Consider the following 13,584-nt stretch of genomic DNA (forward strand, 5'->3'; position numbering starts at 1 on the left):
CAGCTGCCACCACTCCACAGTCACCAGCTGACCGCAGCGCATAGCTCATACTAGGTCCACCAGCCACAAAAAGCTGACAGAAAAGAATGTGGGCTGAAACACCAACCATGAAATGAGATTAGTCTGGGCAGGCCTTTTAAAGACTTTGATCTAGAAATCACACTTATATCTTGCATAAATTTTACACTTAAAGTCAGCTGGCTTCTGTACACTGATTCCTGCATTATCAATGCATGCAACTTTTCTGAACAACTGAACCAAAACAGATTTCTCACACATTAGGCCTACCAATCTTGCTTTACAATTTGGCACTCACCCAAAGTAAGCTGCAACTGCTTCCAAGCAAGCAGGTTCTCATAAAAACTACAATGCTGTCATCGTCATCATCACCATCCTCCCCCTCCTCCTCCACCTTATCAATTCAGCAGCAGTGATGAGGCACATTCACTACTGTTGCAAGCAGGGTGGATTGACTGAATGCTAGCAGGGCTCAATGAACAGCTTTCATCTCCAGTTGATGGGCAGAGTGGACTCTGGGGGGGAGGGCATCGTCCCCGTGCTGGAGTCCTTTCCAACATCGCTCCCCAGCCTCCCCAGGGCGGCATCTGTGAATATCTCATAGGAGATCGATGTCCACTAGGATTTGCCCTGAAGGACATCTGATGACTTGGTCCACCATGACAGGCTCCGCTTGACATGAAGTGGTACAATTAGTGACATGGTGTGTTTTTGAGAAATCTCTTCCTAGTGGGTCTTAGGAACAGTTGCAGAGGTCTGCAATGACGTCTCCCTCACTTAATGGTTTCTTCACTGGACATCAATAGGTCCAGGAGGGATGAGAGTTCCATCAGCTGGGAGGACCTTGTGGGAATGACTGCTATGACCTGTCTCTTGATCTTTGAGACCTTCTGATCAGGAATGAATAATTTGTTCAGCTTGATGTCTGATGGCACTTAGGTGCTCTAGCCTTTGAACTAGTGTCAGTGAGCTCTTTTTGGTGTTCACTCGGAATCTGTGGGATTGAAGGCACTGAAGTACTCGCTGAATGTTCCTCTGAGCCTGATGGAATGACCGGGACCTCACTAACAGGTCATCCAGATATGGGTAAATGCGAATGTTCTCCTCCATTAGGAAAAGATCCTTGGGGCAGAAGATAGAGCGAATGGCAGGACTCTGAATCAGTAATGAGCTCAATTCACACAAAAACGGAGGAACTTCCTGTGCCCTTGAAAGATGGGGATGTGGAGGTAGGCTTCAGTCAAGCCTATCAATATTAGGAATTCATCTAGTTGCAGAGACTCCATGATCATTCTCAGAGTCTCCATGCAGAAATGCCACAATTTTACGAACCGACTGATGAACTTCAAATCAAGGATGGCCTTCAATCCCCATTTCTCTTGAGCACAGTGCAGAATATTAAATAGACACTGGAGTCTATTTCTGACTCTGAAACTGATTCTATCACATGGATGTCCATCAGGTGTTGGATAGATGTCAGAGTCCTGTCTCTCTTCTCCGGTTTGAGGACAGTGGAGAAAAGATTAGTCAATATGGAGGCAGGTTGGTGAACTCTATGGTGTAGTGTGTAGAGTCTATTTCTATGGGCCAGTGATTAGCCTGAATCCAAGCTTCCTGGAAATCAAACCATTTCTCCCCTACCGGGATCTCCTTCTGCCTCAGTACTGGGGGGGCTTAATCAAGCTTGCTTAGACTTGCCGTCCTGGTTGTTCCTAACATTACTGGGGTGGGGGGCTTTCTTCCAAAAGGGCCCTTGCAAAACTGTCCCTTGTTGCTTCATCTTCCACATCGAGGTTCCTGTTTAAACCTGGAAAGTGTGTGGACAATGATGAACTGGAGTGCTTGTCTTCTCATCTAAGATCGTGGGGTAGTGGCTAGACCTTGTTTTTCCCCTCTATGAGGATTTTGTTGAGAGGGTCACCAAACAGCTTGTTCCCCTTGACGGGATAGGCTGCCACTACAGTTTTTGAGCAATAATCTGCAGGCCAGGCTCTGAGCCACAGAAAGCGGCAGGCAGCAGCTACCAATGTCATCTAGAAGAAAGTGACTGCATCTAAGGTGGCATCTGAAAAAAAGACTGAGGCCTTTACGTATCAAGATGCCCCTTCATGGAGGCAACAATTTCTCTTGCAAAGCAATTCAAGCATTTTGCAGGATTACACTATAGCTGCTCTGGACAACAGAGAAGCTGTGACAGTAATGCAGATTAACATTGCCGTGGGTTCATGAGCCTTGTGCAAGATCAAGTCCATTCTCCGGTCCAGGCTGTTTCTGATGTTGCCCTCATCATCCTCAGAGAAGAGGCTTGAAGACTGGAGAGCTGCCAGTAGAGCATCTACCAATGGCACCTTTATGATATTATTGGCATAAGCAGGTAAGTTGTATATTTCTGAATTTCTGAGTTGGGATTTCTCTCTTAGACATATGTTTCTTCCACTCAACGTTCATGTGGAGTTCAAAAGATTGAGGAAGAGGAAAGACCTTCTTGCCTGACCCTATGTCGAGGAGGAATTCCTTGCAACCAGTATGAGTGGATTGTAAGTCAGCATTGGGCTTTCCCCCTTCTCCTTCTGTGCTTTTAATCGTTAGAGCTGCTAGGGTCTTGTTGAGGGGGTATTCATAATCCTCTGATTTGAAGAAGCACATGCCTGCTCAGGTACCTGCACCTCTTCACCCTCCTCCTTGTCCTCAGATAGGAATTAGCCGTCCTCCATAGAGTCTTGAGTTGCTATTAGGTTTCCTGGGTGCACATCTATCAGGGCTAGGAAGGGATCTTTTAAGGACAGCCTTAGTCAGCCATTGTCTGTTCCCCCCTATGTTAGGATCAGGATCCCTGGGGACCACAGGGGAAGGAGCTCTGTTCTGCTCCCCTCCGTTATCAGCTGCATTTACTCCCAAGAAACTGGGGGCTCTCATGCTGACACCGAACAGGGAAGTAGCTGCCCAGCTGTTGCTGAAGTCCATGGCGAATTCCAATTGAGTTCTGAATTCAGCAGCAGCCATTTTCTCAGCACACAAAGTTGGGGAGCACTTTTCAGCTGGCTCCACAACCCTGAGTCCTCATGTCACGCTTTGAAGAGACCGTAAATAGAGCAGTCTATGAAGACTTGCTCTTTGGGTCATAACCTTCTTCAGCCATTAAAGGCGCATGCATGTCATTTCAGACAGGAATATTTCACTGTCAGAGCTCTGCATGGACAGGTGCCCGCTGAGAGGGTCTTACAAGCGATAAATGAGTGGTAAATGAGCAAGTCTTTGATCTCTTCAACTTCTCGCCCCAAGGGAGAGGAAAGGAAAAGAAAGGTGAGGGGGATGTCAAAAGACAGAAAGGTCTGAAGAAGAGGAAACTGTGGATAGAAGGCAAAGAATAGTTGAAAGAAGGCAAAAAGATGGAGAAATCTCCCATAAAAAAGGAACAAGAGAATTGAAGACAACCTAAGAACTGCTCTCCCCTGGCTAGGCAGGAAAAGAACTGAAGAAAATGGTCAGTCTCATCACAACTGGAAGGTGAAAAAAGTCATTTCCTGCTTCCCTGATTGGATGGTGAGAAACGCAAGAAGTGGGAAATACCCTTTCAGACACATACGCAAACTCCCTCCCTCCACACACACATGATCTCTACACCTGTGCAGATGTTGTAAAAAAAAAACTTTGGGAAGAATTTGAGGTTGCTATCAAAATGGTAGGTGTAAGAGGGGAAAAGAGCAGGTGGGATGAACAGCCAGCCAATAGGAAAGGGAAATAGTCAGGGTTGAAGGGGGAAAGCATAAGTGAGCGGGAGTTGGGTGCCACAGAGAAGAAACACTGTGCGAAGGGGCTAGGGAACCAGAATGGGAGGGGAACAGAGCCCGAGGAAGAAAAGATGAAGACAGGGAATGACTTCTCCCTTCCCCAAGTTCCCATGAGGAAGCCATTGCTGGCAGTGAGGCTTCCAGAACTTAGCCACAAGCGCAGATGCAAAGTTTGGATTGTTTCTCTCAGTTGCAGCACCTCTCAGAGGTAAGAAACTGCTGCTTGGGCATTTTCTAACCTGCAAGTGTGGCTGCAAAAATAGAAAGACTCACACCTTTGCAGCTGTCCTTCAGCAAGCTAAAATCAAACATTTTGATATACTGATTTAAAATTTAATATAATTTTCATACATCCTCAGAGGATACACTATAAATGTATTCAATCAATCAATATTTACCTTATTGTTTTAAGAAAATTATATGCATAGAATATATATATTTACTGCAGACCTTCCATACTGTGCCACCATTGCAGGTAAATACGTGCTCACTGGCATTAACACAGGATGCTTCTTTTCAGACTTTCATTCAGCTTTAGTTTGCTTCTTCTATTTCAGCATGTAGCTGTCCTGTCCTACTTCACCCCACTCCTCAAACATAATCTCAGCTAGAAGGACAGACTGCTAGTAGTTACTGAGTGAATCTGGAGTAATGGCACCAAGATGTTATCAGTGGGTGACACTTGTGACAGTTTGCAAGCCCAGAGAACCATATCACATGCACTTACTTGATGATTGACAAAGATATTTTCTCCACAGTCCTTTACAAAGAAAAGCACATTTTGCTAAATTCATAAGAGGGTGGAAAATCCATTTTGAAGACATTTCACATGCGTGTATGACTTCAGAACTCATTTTAACCCAGCTTATTTTTCAAACTGAATTTTTAATTTTTAAACACTGATTTTTTAAAAATTCAAAAATTTTGTTTTCTCCACTTGTAAATTGCCAGGGTCATTAACTGACTATTCTGGCAATGGAAACCAGGCACCTTATGCTATCATGGCAGCTTCCTAGAAAAAGAAAATGCTTTATTGCTCTTCAGTGCTGTCATTGAAAGTGCTCAGGCCATGCCAGCCAGATCTAAATCCACCAGCTCAGCAAGGGTCATGTGGCAGAAGGAGCCAATAGAATTTTAATTGGTCATATGAAACTCCTGCTATTGGCCTAGCTCTTCAGGCTGACAAGCCTGTTGCACAGGCTGAGCTGCTCCCTCACTGCCCATCTCCACATACCGGATTGACTACCTGTCTGCCTCCTGGTTTACCTACCAGTTCGCCTCCAGCCTGCCAGCTCCGTTTTAACACATCCCGTACACATGGCTCTCTGGCTCTCCCTTCTAACCTTAAAAAGCTACTGGTTCTTAGGCTGAAAGGTATATAAGTACCATTACATTACACTGTGTTAAAACAGGGAAGAACTGTGGAGAATCCATGTGCAGTACTACCCCAACTAATAAAAGTTATGCTAGAACAGGCACCTGGGAAAGCCAGCAGAGGAAAGCAGCTTGAGTGACAGCCACTGTAGAGGAATGAAGTAAAGGAAACACTAGCTCAGGCAAGCAGATCAAGTGGATGAACACTTTCTTAATAGTCACTATCTTAAACCTGTATTGAAAGGTACAAGTAATCATTCATACCCAAACACAGCAAACCTATTTTTAAAACCTGTTGCTGAAAGCTAATAATTATAAAAACAAGTTGTGGCCTTGATTTTAAAATTCTGTCATCTAGGTAGCCTAACATATGAGTAAATCTGAACGGACAACTTACAAAGTCTTCACCTATAATTATTCTTTAAAATATGGAGAAATGACAACAGGCATGCCAATATTGATATGACATGTACCATGTACTAGATCGAATACTAGATTGAACATTAACTACTTCAGCCAGCCAGGTCAAATTAAAATGTATGCTTTCTACATTTATAGAAATTTCTATTGAGAACCAAACAAAACCTTTACACTGTTGAGGGAATACTTTTCCGCTTGTCCCATTGTGGTTAGTTGTTCCACAACATACTGCAGGACTTCAAAATTAATCTGACACAGCATGAGAACCACATAGTAGTTTTGCTAATACTTCAGAGTAGCACTTACCAGAACAGAAAATATTTACCAATCAAGTACAGAAAACAATCAACAGGTGATAAAGGCTTCTGAAGTAGGCATAAGGAAGCTCATTGCTTTAATGTGGTTACTGAAACATTTAACTCAGACATTTAATTCAAATGTTTTATTTATCAGGAAAATTTGGATTGCTCAGGCAAAACTGATTTGACTGCACCAATTCAGACCCTACTGGACAGCACTACAAAGCCTCTCAACATTCAACAACAGCTGTTCTAACTTGAGAGGCCCAGTGCAGGCTAGGAAGGCATATATTATGTACTAACTCTATCCCACTTGTAAAAAAAAAGTGTATGTAAAAAATCTCATTCCATCTTATATTTTAACTATCTTTCATAAAATATTTTACTCCATTCAACACTTTACCAAAATAAACCGTAACAGATCAGACAGTTTTATCCATATGTATGTGTCAGCTGCTTAAAATTAAGTGTTCTGTTGTCAAAGCTGAAATATTTTTGCCAGAATATATAAATACCAAATAAGCCACATGAACCAAAGACAGGCACATTACTTTAGATCCAGTTAACTATATCTCAGAGGAAACCGGGTGGGGAGGAGACTATTTAGCTGCATTCATGCTGGGTTGAACAATTGTCTGTAAACCATTAGTTTTGCCACACAAAAATAAGGCTTAAATTATTGTTGTTTCAGTTGCTTAGAAAACCTATTCACTTTAAGTGCTGCATTTCTTGGTTTAACAACCAACACCTAGCAATCGCAGACTACTTCAACATTTTATTTTGCACAACTAGAACAGTATCCAGTTTCAGACTATTATTACCAACTGGGCAGTTTGGACTTAGAGGTGATTTCTACCTGGGTTGTGTCATATCCCAAATATTTGGATGGTGCAATAAGGCTTGTGAACTAAGCATGATGTTAGAGCAGTGCTGGCAGAGCTAATAGTTGGGATCAGATTGTGGGCCCCCTTATTAAAGACACCCACCAGTTTTGGCTGCCAGTCAGTAACATGGAAACAGTGACATACATGCCTCACTTTTACCATCAGCTTATGGTAATATATGTAATTCTTTCTTCCTTTAACCATACTACAACCTTCTGAGGCTGGTTAGGCTAAGACTGGTCACAAGTTTATCCAGTTTAGTTTCACAGATAAGTGGGGTCTGGAACATAGATCTTGACATTCCCACCCATTCTAGGCACTATGCCACACTGGCATTCAAAAGGAAGCTGGATAAATGCAATTATTATAATACAATTTTCTCATAAAAGCATCACAAGCTGATAAATAGCTCTAAAGATCCAACCTCCTTTGCAAAATTCTATCAACTGAATTAAAAGCAAAGACTAGTATACTTCCTAGGCAATCACAAGCATAATTTTACTGGGCACCCTCACACTAGTTCTACTTTACAAAGACTGAACACAAAAGCAAGCACTGATCGAATTGATACAGAACACATATAACATGCACCTCTTCGGGGAAATGTAAAATGCCTTACCTTTCCTGTCTTGTGGTCAAACCAGACAAGAGCATGGTTCCTAGACAGAACCTTACAATCAAAGGTAGCATTGTTCTGAGCTGGTCGACATCGAGCCACTGATCGGCCAATTTTGACAGGCTCATCCAGGTAGACATGGCGTTCTTGAAATGGGTGAGAGTTCGGGCGGCAAGTAAAGATAGCCAAGGCTGAAGGCATTGAGGACATATATGTGATGCCACACCAATCAGGAAAGAAGAGAAGCTCTTCTTGATCCAAGCCACCCTCCACAGTTGATCAGCAAAAATCCCACAACGCTTCACATTAAAACAGGCCAAGTATTACCTGTACGTGAGATCTAACAACTTATAGCTGCAGTATATGAACTAATCTTGGCAATAATCCAGTAAAAAAGCTCCATTGTTTCCTTTAATAAGGCCTGTAGTAAATCTAAGAAGCTCCACTTTAATCCATATTTCTCAAGAATATGAACACGCATCGGACGCCTCACAGGAGAAAGAGAATTTGTTAAATTAAGGTGGGGTGGGAACAGCTATAAATCCAAGAGGGTGACTCACGCGCAAATACTTGTTTGGGACATAATTGATTCTGTTCTGTTCCGTAAACACTGCCCAAGATTCTTCCTTAATAACGAAAAACAATGAAAGATTCAGGGAACGGGAAACCAAAGGCAGGAGATTTACAAGAGCGAAGTACAAACTGAAGAATGACCAGGAAGCTTTTGCCACAAGGACAGTCTAGCTGATCCACCAGTAAATCCAGGGTTCATCTTCATCAGACATCAATGCAAACTCGGTCTGCCTAGAATTGTCAAAGGAGTCAACTGAATAACCAATCCGATCATGAAGGGAACAGAACTGTCTTGTCGTCGTCCCCAAGACCTGAATCAACCCGAAAACATATCCAAGTCATGGAATAAAAGGCGGTTTTCTCAGACGAACTGACAGCAAGTTGGGCCAGATGAGGACTGCCGAGGGAAGTTGAGGTGCTGCGGTGTCTCTACTGATGGTCTCAGGCGCTGCAGATGACTTCTTGTCGGAGGCTGGGAGTCTGTCTGGCAGGATCCGTTGAGGAGGGTCTTGGCGCAGGGACTGGGGGGCTCTCTCTCCCCTGCAATGCCGGGGAAGTACAAGAGGGCTGCCCGATGAAGGCTCCGGCGCCGCAGGCTCCGTGACTCTGCAGGTGGCCGCGACCGAGGACCTCGCTCCCTCCTTCCTCTCTTTAGCACAGCCGTCTGCAGAAGCTTAGCCCAGTTCCCGCCGAGGGAGAGGCCTGGAGGCCGGGCGCTTTCCGACCGGGTCTCCCACCTCTCAATGGGTCGCCGACAACGAAAACTTTCCCCCGACCTGTGAAATCAAAACAAACCCGGTCAGTCTCCTGGCTCAGGCGGGGCCCCGCGTCGACCCTTCCCGGCAGCGGCGGCGGGGCTCCTCGCTTGAGCAGAAGCGCGTAGGGCGAAAGGGAAGCCGGGCGGGACCAACCACCGTCCCCCCCCCCCCCCGCGCCACCCACCCACCCACTCTCTCTCTTACCTTCCCAGCAGGAGCCGCCATAGTAGCGCCTGCTAACCTACCCGGTGTAGCTGCGGCGGCAGCAGCCGTGCTGCCGGGGAGGGGGGGAAGGGAAGGGAATGGGGGGAGGAGCCGCCTCGCGATGGGCCTGACCAAGAGAAAGGCAGAAGGCCGCCCATCCGCTTCTGCGCAGGCGCCTGCCCGGCCGCTTCCATAACACGCAAAGGTGGGACATGCGCAGAAAAAGGAGTGAGGGGTTTTTTTCCTTTGCTTGGCTGTAGGTGCCGTCCTTAACGTGAGTCTGGCCTGGTGGCTCTCCTTCCGGTACTGAAAGTGGTGCCCGTTGACCTAAAGAGTTTCTCCAGGGGAGAAGTTCTCCAGGGAAAAGGAAAAGGAGTAAGAGAGTGGGGATTAACCCTGACCAGGAGTGGTGATCTGGGATGAAATTAAACTTTCCCGAAAAGAGTATCCGAAGTCATTAATACGAAAAAGAATATCTCGGGGGGGGGGGGGGGGGAATTGTCGCGTAGAACGTTTGGGAAAACCTTATTTCATATCGTCATAGCTGTAGAACGGCCACCCCAACCAGCATGTGTTTACTTAGAAGTAAGGCATACCTAGTTCCATGGCACTTGCTCCCAAGTAAAGTGTGGGTAAGAATACAGTCCTTGTTTTAGCCATTTGAAGGTCAATGCAAAACTGCACCTTGTTTTCAAATGCTCTGAAATTGAAACTTAAAAGAAAACATTCTACAGACTAGACTAAAATTTTAAAGTACCCCTAGAAGAACAAAAAAAATAGCAAGACCAAATGCAGGCAGTTACAAAAAACTACAGATATCCAAGGATGGAGGGTTAGTGCCTAGAAAGCAACACTTATAGAATCATAGAGTTGGAAGAGACCACAAGGGCCATCAAGTCCAACCCTCTGCCATGCAGGAACACACATTTCATTCTAGATCAATCCAGGATCAGGTCTGCCTTTGAGACTGAACACTCTTGATTGCCTAATGGAACAAGGGTAGAGGGAGTGGGACCCTGCCAGTTCTCTTAGATCTTTTCTTGACATTTATCCTTGACTTTGGTGTCCTTCTGGGACATTCAGAATTAAGTCTGGAGTGTGTCGTTTTAAAGTGATTTTGACCTTTCCCAGAGAATAGTCCCCAGAGGTTCCAGACAGCTCTTGCATCTGCTTCCAGAACCTGAACCCAAGATTGGGACTGCCTTCTATTGATTGGCCTGTTCAGTTAGCTACTGGAACAGGGAAACATGGCTACTGTTATCTGGGCCTTGGGAGCTTCCAAATTAGACTTTTTTAATGCACTGTTTGGGGTCTGCCCATAAATACTTAAATTTCAATTAGTTGAACTGCTGTTGTTCGTATGATGACACTGTAGACACAAGAAAGCACGTTGCACCTGTGCTCAAACAATTCTGTTGGGTACCAGTTTGTTTCTTGGTAATACTCAGGGTGCTAGTGAGTCTTAACTGTTAAAACCCTAAGGAGTCTTTGCCCAAAGTACCCAAACAAATGGACTCCCATTCAGAAGCTCCTGCTGTTTAATCCCTGGAAATGTGGCCTGTTTCTAGAATACCATCATGCAGTTGCCAAATTGGCATTCATTAGGAGCAGGACTTCTGTATTATCATCCTCTCTCACTGGAGATTTGATATGCCAAGCAAAGACCTTCCTTTGCCATCATTCTTTTATTGATTTACCTCTCCTCAAGACTAATAAAATCTGGGACTATAAGAAAATTCAGGAATGGGTAAATGATAAGGAAGCATGTCAATTTGCTCAAAATTCAAAGGCCCCTTCCGCACACGCAAAATAATGCGTTTTCAGACCCTGTATGTATAAATGCATTAAAATTGCAATCTTGGCTTACATTCCTGGCAAATATAGTAAAATCTTTCCTGATCTTCATTTCTGCCCATGTACCTCTAACTGTGTAGACCTTGCCCACTATTTTTTTCTATTGTCCATTATACAACAGTATTCAATCTAGACCAAGCCAAGTTATTCCACAGTCTATGGAGTCAGATGAGGATCACATCTGTTTTCTTTTGGTGGATGTAAACCCGATTACATATAGGGTTGCCTTTTTATGTATTTATCAATTTAATTAATTTGTTCTTGCCAACCCTCAAAAATAGATCTGTCAATCCTGTTTTTGTCTATGGAATTGATTGTTGTATGTATTGTATATTTTTATTTTACTGTATCTCTTTTCTTTAGTTAACTTTATGTTATGTTGTCAAGGCTTGTGACTATAAGTATTTACATTTATATCTATACCTAGCCTATGAGGTCAGGCCTCAGAAGGTAGTTGTTCTACAGGGCTGCAACTCAAAAGACCCAAATTCTCATCATTATCACCCCTTGATTTGAAGGGACTTAAGGAACACATGCCCTGACATGGATAGCCCCAGGCTAGCCTGATCTCATCAGATCTCAGAAGCTAAGCAGAGTTGGTCCTGGCTAGGATTTGGATGGGAGACTTCCAAGAAATACAAGGTTATAACATGGAGGAAGGCAATTGCAAACCACCTCCTAATGTCTCTTGCCTGGAAAATCCTACAGAGCTGTGACTTGACAGCAGAAATGGGGACATATAAAGCTGCCTTACACTGAATGAAACCATTGGTCCATCAAGTCAGTACTGTCTATTCAGACTAGCAGCGGCTCTTCCCAAGTTCTCAGGTAGCAGTGGCGTAGTGGCTAAGAGCAGTGGCTAAGAGCAGGTGCACTCTGATCTGGAGGAACCAGGTTTGATTCCCAACTCTGCCGCTTGAGCTGTGGAGGCTTATCTGGGGAATTCAGATTAGCCTGTACACTCCCACACACGCCAGCTGGGTGACCTTGGGCTAGTCACAGCTTCTCGGAGCTCTCTCAGCCCCACCCACCTCAGAGGGTATTTGTTGTGAGGGGGGAAGGGCAAGGAGATTGTAAGCCCCTTTGAGTCTCCTACAGGAGAGAAAGGGGGGATATAAATCCAAACTCTTCTTCTTCTTCTTCTTCTGGTACATGATGCACAGAAGATAGCAGGTTAATCACTTCTAACTGAAGAGGTGGTAGGAAGGGCTGTGGGGAAAATGTGGAGCTGCTCATGGAAATGTCAGCTTCATAGAAAATTGGAACTTCTTATAGTTAACTAAAATCACAGTTGGCTATTGTATCTGAATGCAGAATGGCATTTCTCCATGGTGAAACCCATTAAACTGGAAAGTAGAGTGGATTACCCATTTCAATTTTATTCTGAAGTAACTAAAATGGCTGCATTAAGACTATAATTCCACTTTGTTTTAGTTTTTGATTCCTACAGATCAGTAAGAAAATTTTCTGGTTAATGATTTTCTGGTTAATGATTTGGAATCTAGGTGAATGTTGACAGCTCTGTGAGCTCTCACCATTTGTGAGAGGGTGAAATTGATACAGCCCCATTCACCCTGAGGCTCAATCTGCCTGTCCTCATTTAGAGACAATGAAAGTTGTCTCTTTAACCAGAAGAGCTTCTGGTTGTCACTTTAACCAGAAGAGCTTGCCCTCTGTCCTTGTCCAAAGGACTTATTTGGAGTATCCTTGTGGAATTCCAGGGGTCCCCAGAATCTAATTTAAGAAAGAAACACTCACATAGTAAATGTACCTAGGATTGCAGCCTCTGACCGAACAGATTGGTATGGGGCTGAGAAATTTTGCTTACCCAAAACAGCAGAGACATTGAAAGACAATCTTGAGGCACTTATATACTGTATAGCTACTATTATAATGCCCCTGTATAGATCTGTGGTGTGGCCTCATTTGGAATACTGTGCAGTTCTTGTCATTGCATTTCAAAGGGGACATTGCAATGCTGGGGGGAAAAGTACAGAAATGGGCAACCAAAAAAATTATGGGATTAGAGAATCTGGGACTTTTCACTTGAGAAATGATTGAGGCGGTACATGATAGTGATTTGTGAAATTATGCATGGGATAGAATGGATAGAGGGAACTTTTTCTCTTCTTCCAAAATACTAGAACTCATGGGGTCCCAATTAAGTTGATGAACAGTAGATTCATGATTGAAAAATAATAATGTGTTATATTGTATTGTAACTAACTAGCAATAAAGACTGTTGTGTGAAAAAATACAACGGGCTCTACAAAATTGTAACCGTTCCACTTGTACACCTGCGTAGTTCTTTAAAAGTGAGTCATTGCCAATATGCCTACTCACCTTTGAAAGAGCTGCACAGGCGTGCTTGTGTCATTTCAGCCTATCCCCTCTGCTTGCATGCTTGTGCAGCTCTTTTAAAAACTCATTAAAAAGCGAGTAGTTGCCAATATGAGTTGCCTTTTGTATAGACCTTGTAGACCTTTTAAGATGAAAAGGCAGCATAAAAATGTTTTAAAATAATAATTAAGTAGTAATTTAAATACTTCTTTAAATGCAGAATACTTCAAATGAGGAATTCCCTGCCAGAGGATATAGTAATGGCCACAGGGTTTAAAAGAGATGAGGTCTTATCAATGGCTACTAGCCATGGTGACTAAAGAGAGTCTTCACATTCGGAGGCAGTAAACAGCACCAGTATCAGAGGCAGTACCTTTCTGAGTACCCATACCAGTGTACAAATGCCAGAGCCAACTGCAAAGTTTCTATTCCTTGTTGTTGGACCTCCAGGAC

At 43.8% G+C, this 13,584-nt stretch overlaps 2 protein-coding genes across 2 annotated transcripts in view; one reads left to right on the forward strand and one right to left on the reverse strand.

Moving 5' to 3' along the window:
• The window catches only part of LOC125429523 (sarcolemma associated protein), a 121,281-nt gene extending 112,221 nt beyond the window's left edge, over window positions 1–9,060 (reverse strand). The window contains exons 1-2 of the mRNA XM_048490711.1: window positions 8,938–9,060; window positions 7,406–8,751 (exon numbers count right to left, since the gene is read on the reverse strand). Of these exons, the coding sequence (XP_048346668.1) occupies window positions 7,406–7,612 (207 nt within the window). The 5' untranslated portion in view covers window positions 7,613–8,751; window positions 8,938–9,060. The remainder of the gene's footprint in view (window positions 1–7,405; window positions 8,752–8,937) is intronic.
• Window positions 8,046–13,584, forward strand: part of DENND6A (DENN domain containing 6A) — a 53,298-nt gene continuing 47,759 nt past the window's right edge. The window contains exons 1-2 of the mRNA XM_048487331.1: window positions 8,046–8,097; window positions 8,670–8,773. Of these exons, the coding sequence (XP_048343288.1) occupies window positions 8,046–8,097; window positions 8,670–8,773 (156 nt within the window). The remainder of the gene's footprint in view (window positions 8,098–8,669; window positions 8,774–13,584) is intronic.

Source organism: Sphaerodactylus townsendi, linkage group LG03 (assembly GCF_021028975.2).
Source record: "Sphaerodactylus townsendi isolate TG3544 linkage group LG03, MPM_Stown_v2.3, whole genome shotgun sequence".
Classification (NCBI taxonomy): domain Eukaryota; kingdom Metazoa; phylum Chordata; class Lepidosauria; order Squamata; family Sphaerodactylidae; genus Sphaerodactylus; species Sphaerodactylus townsendi.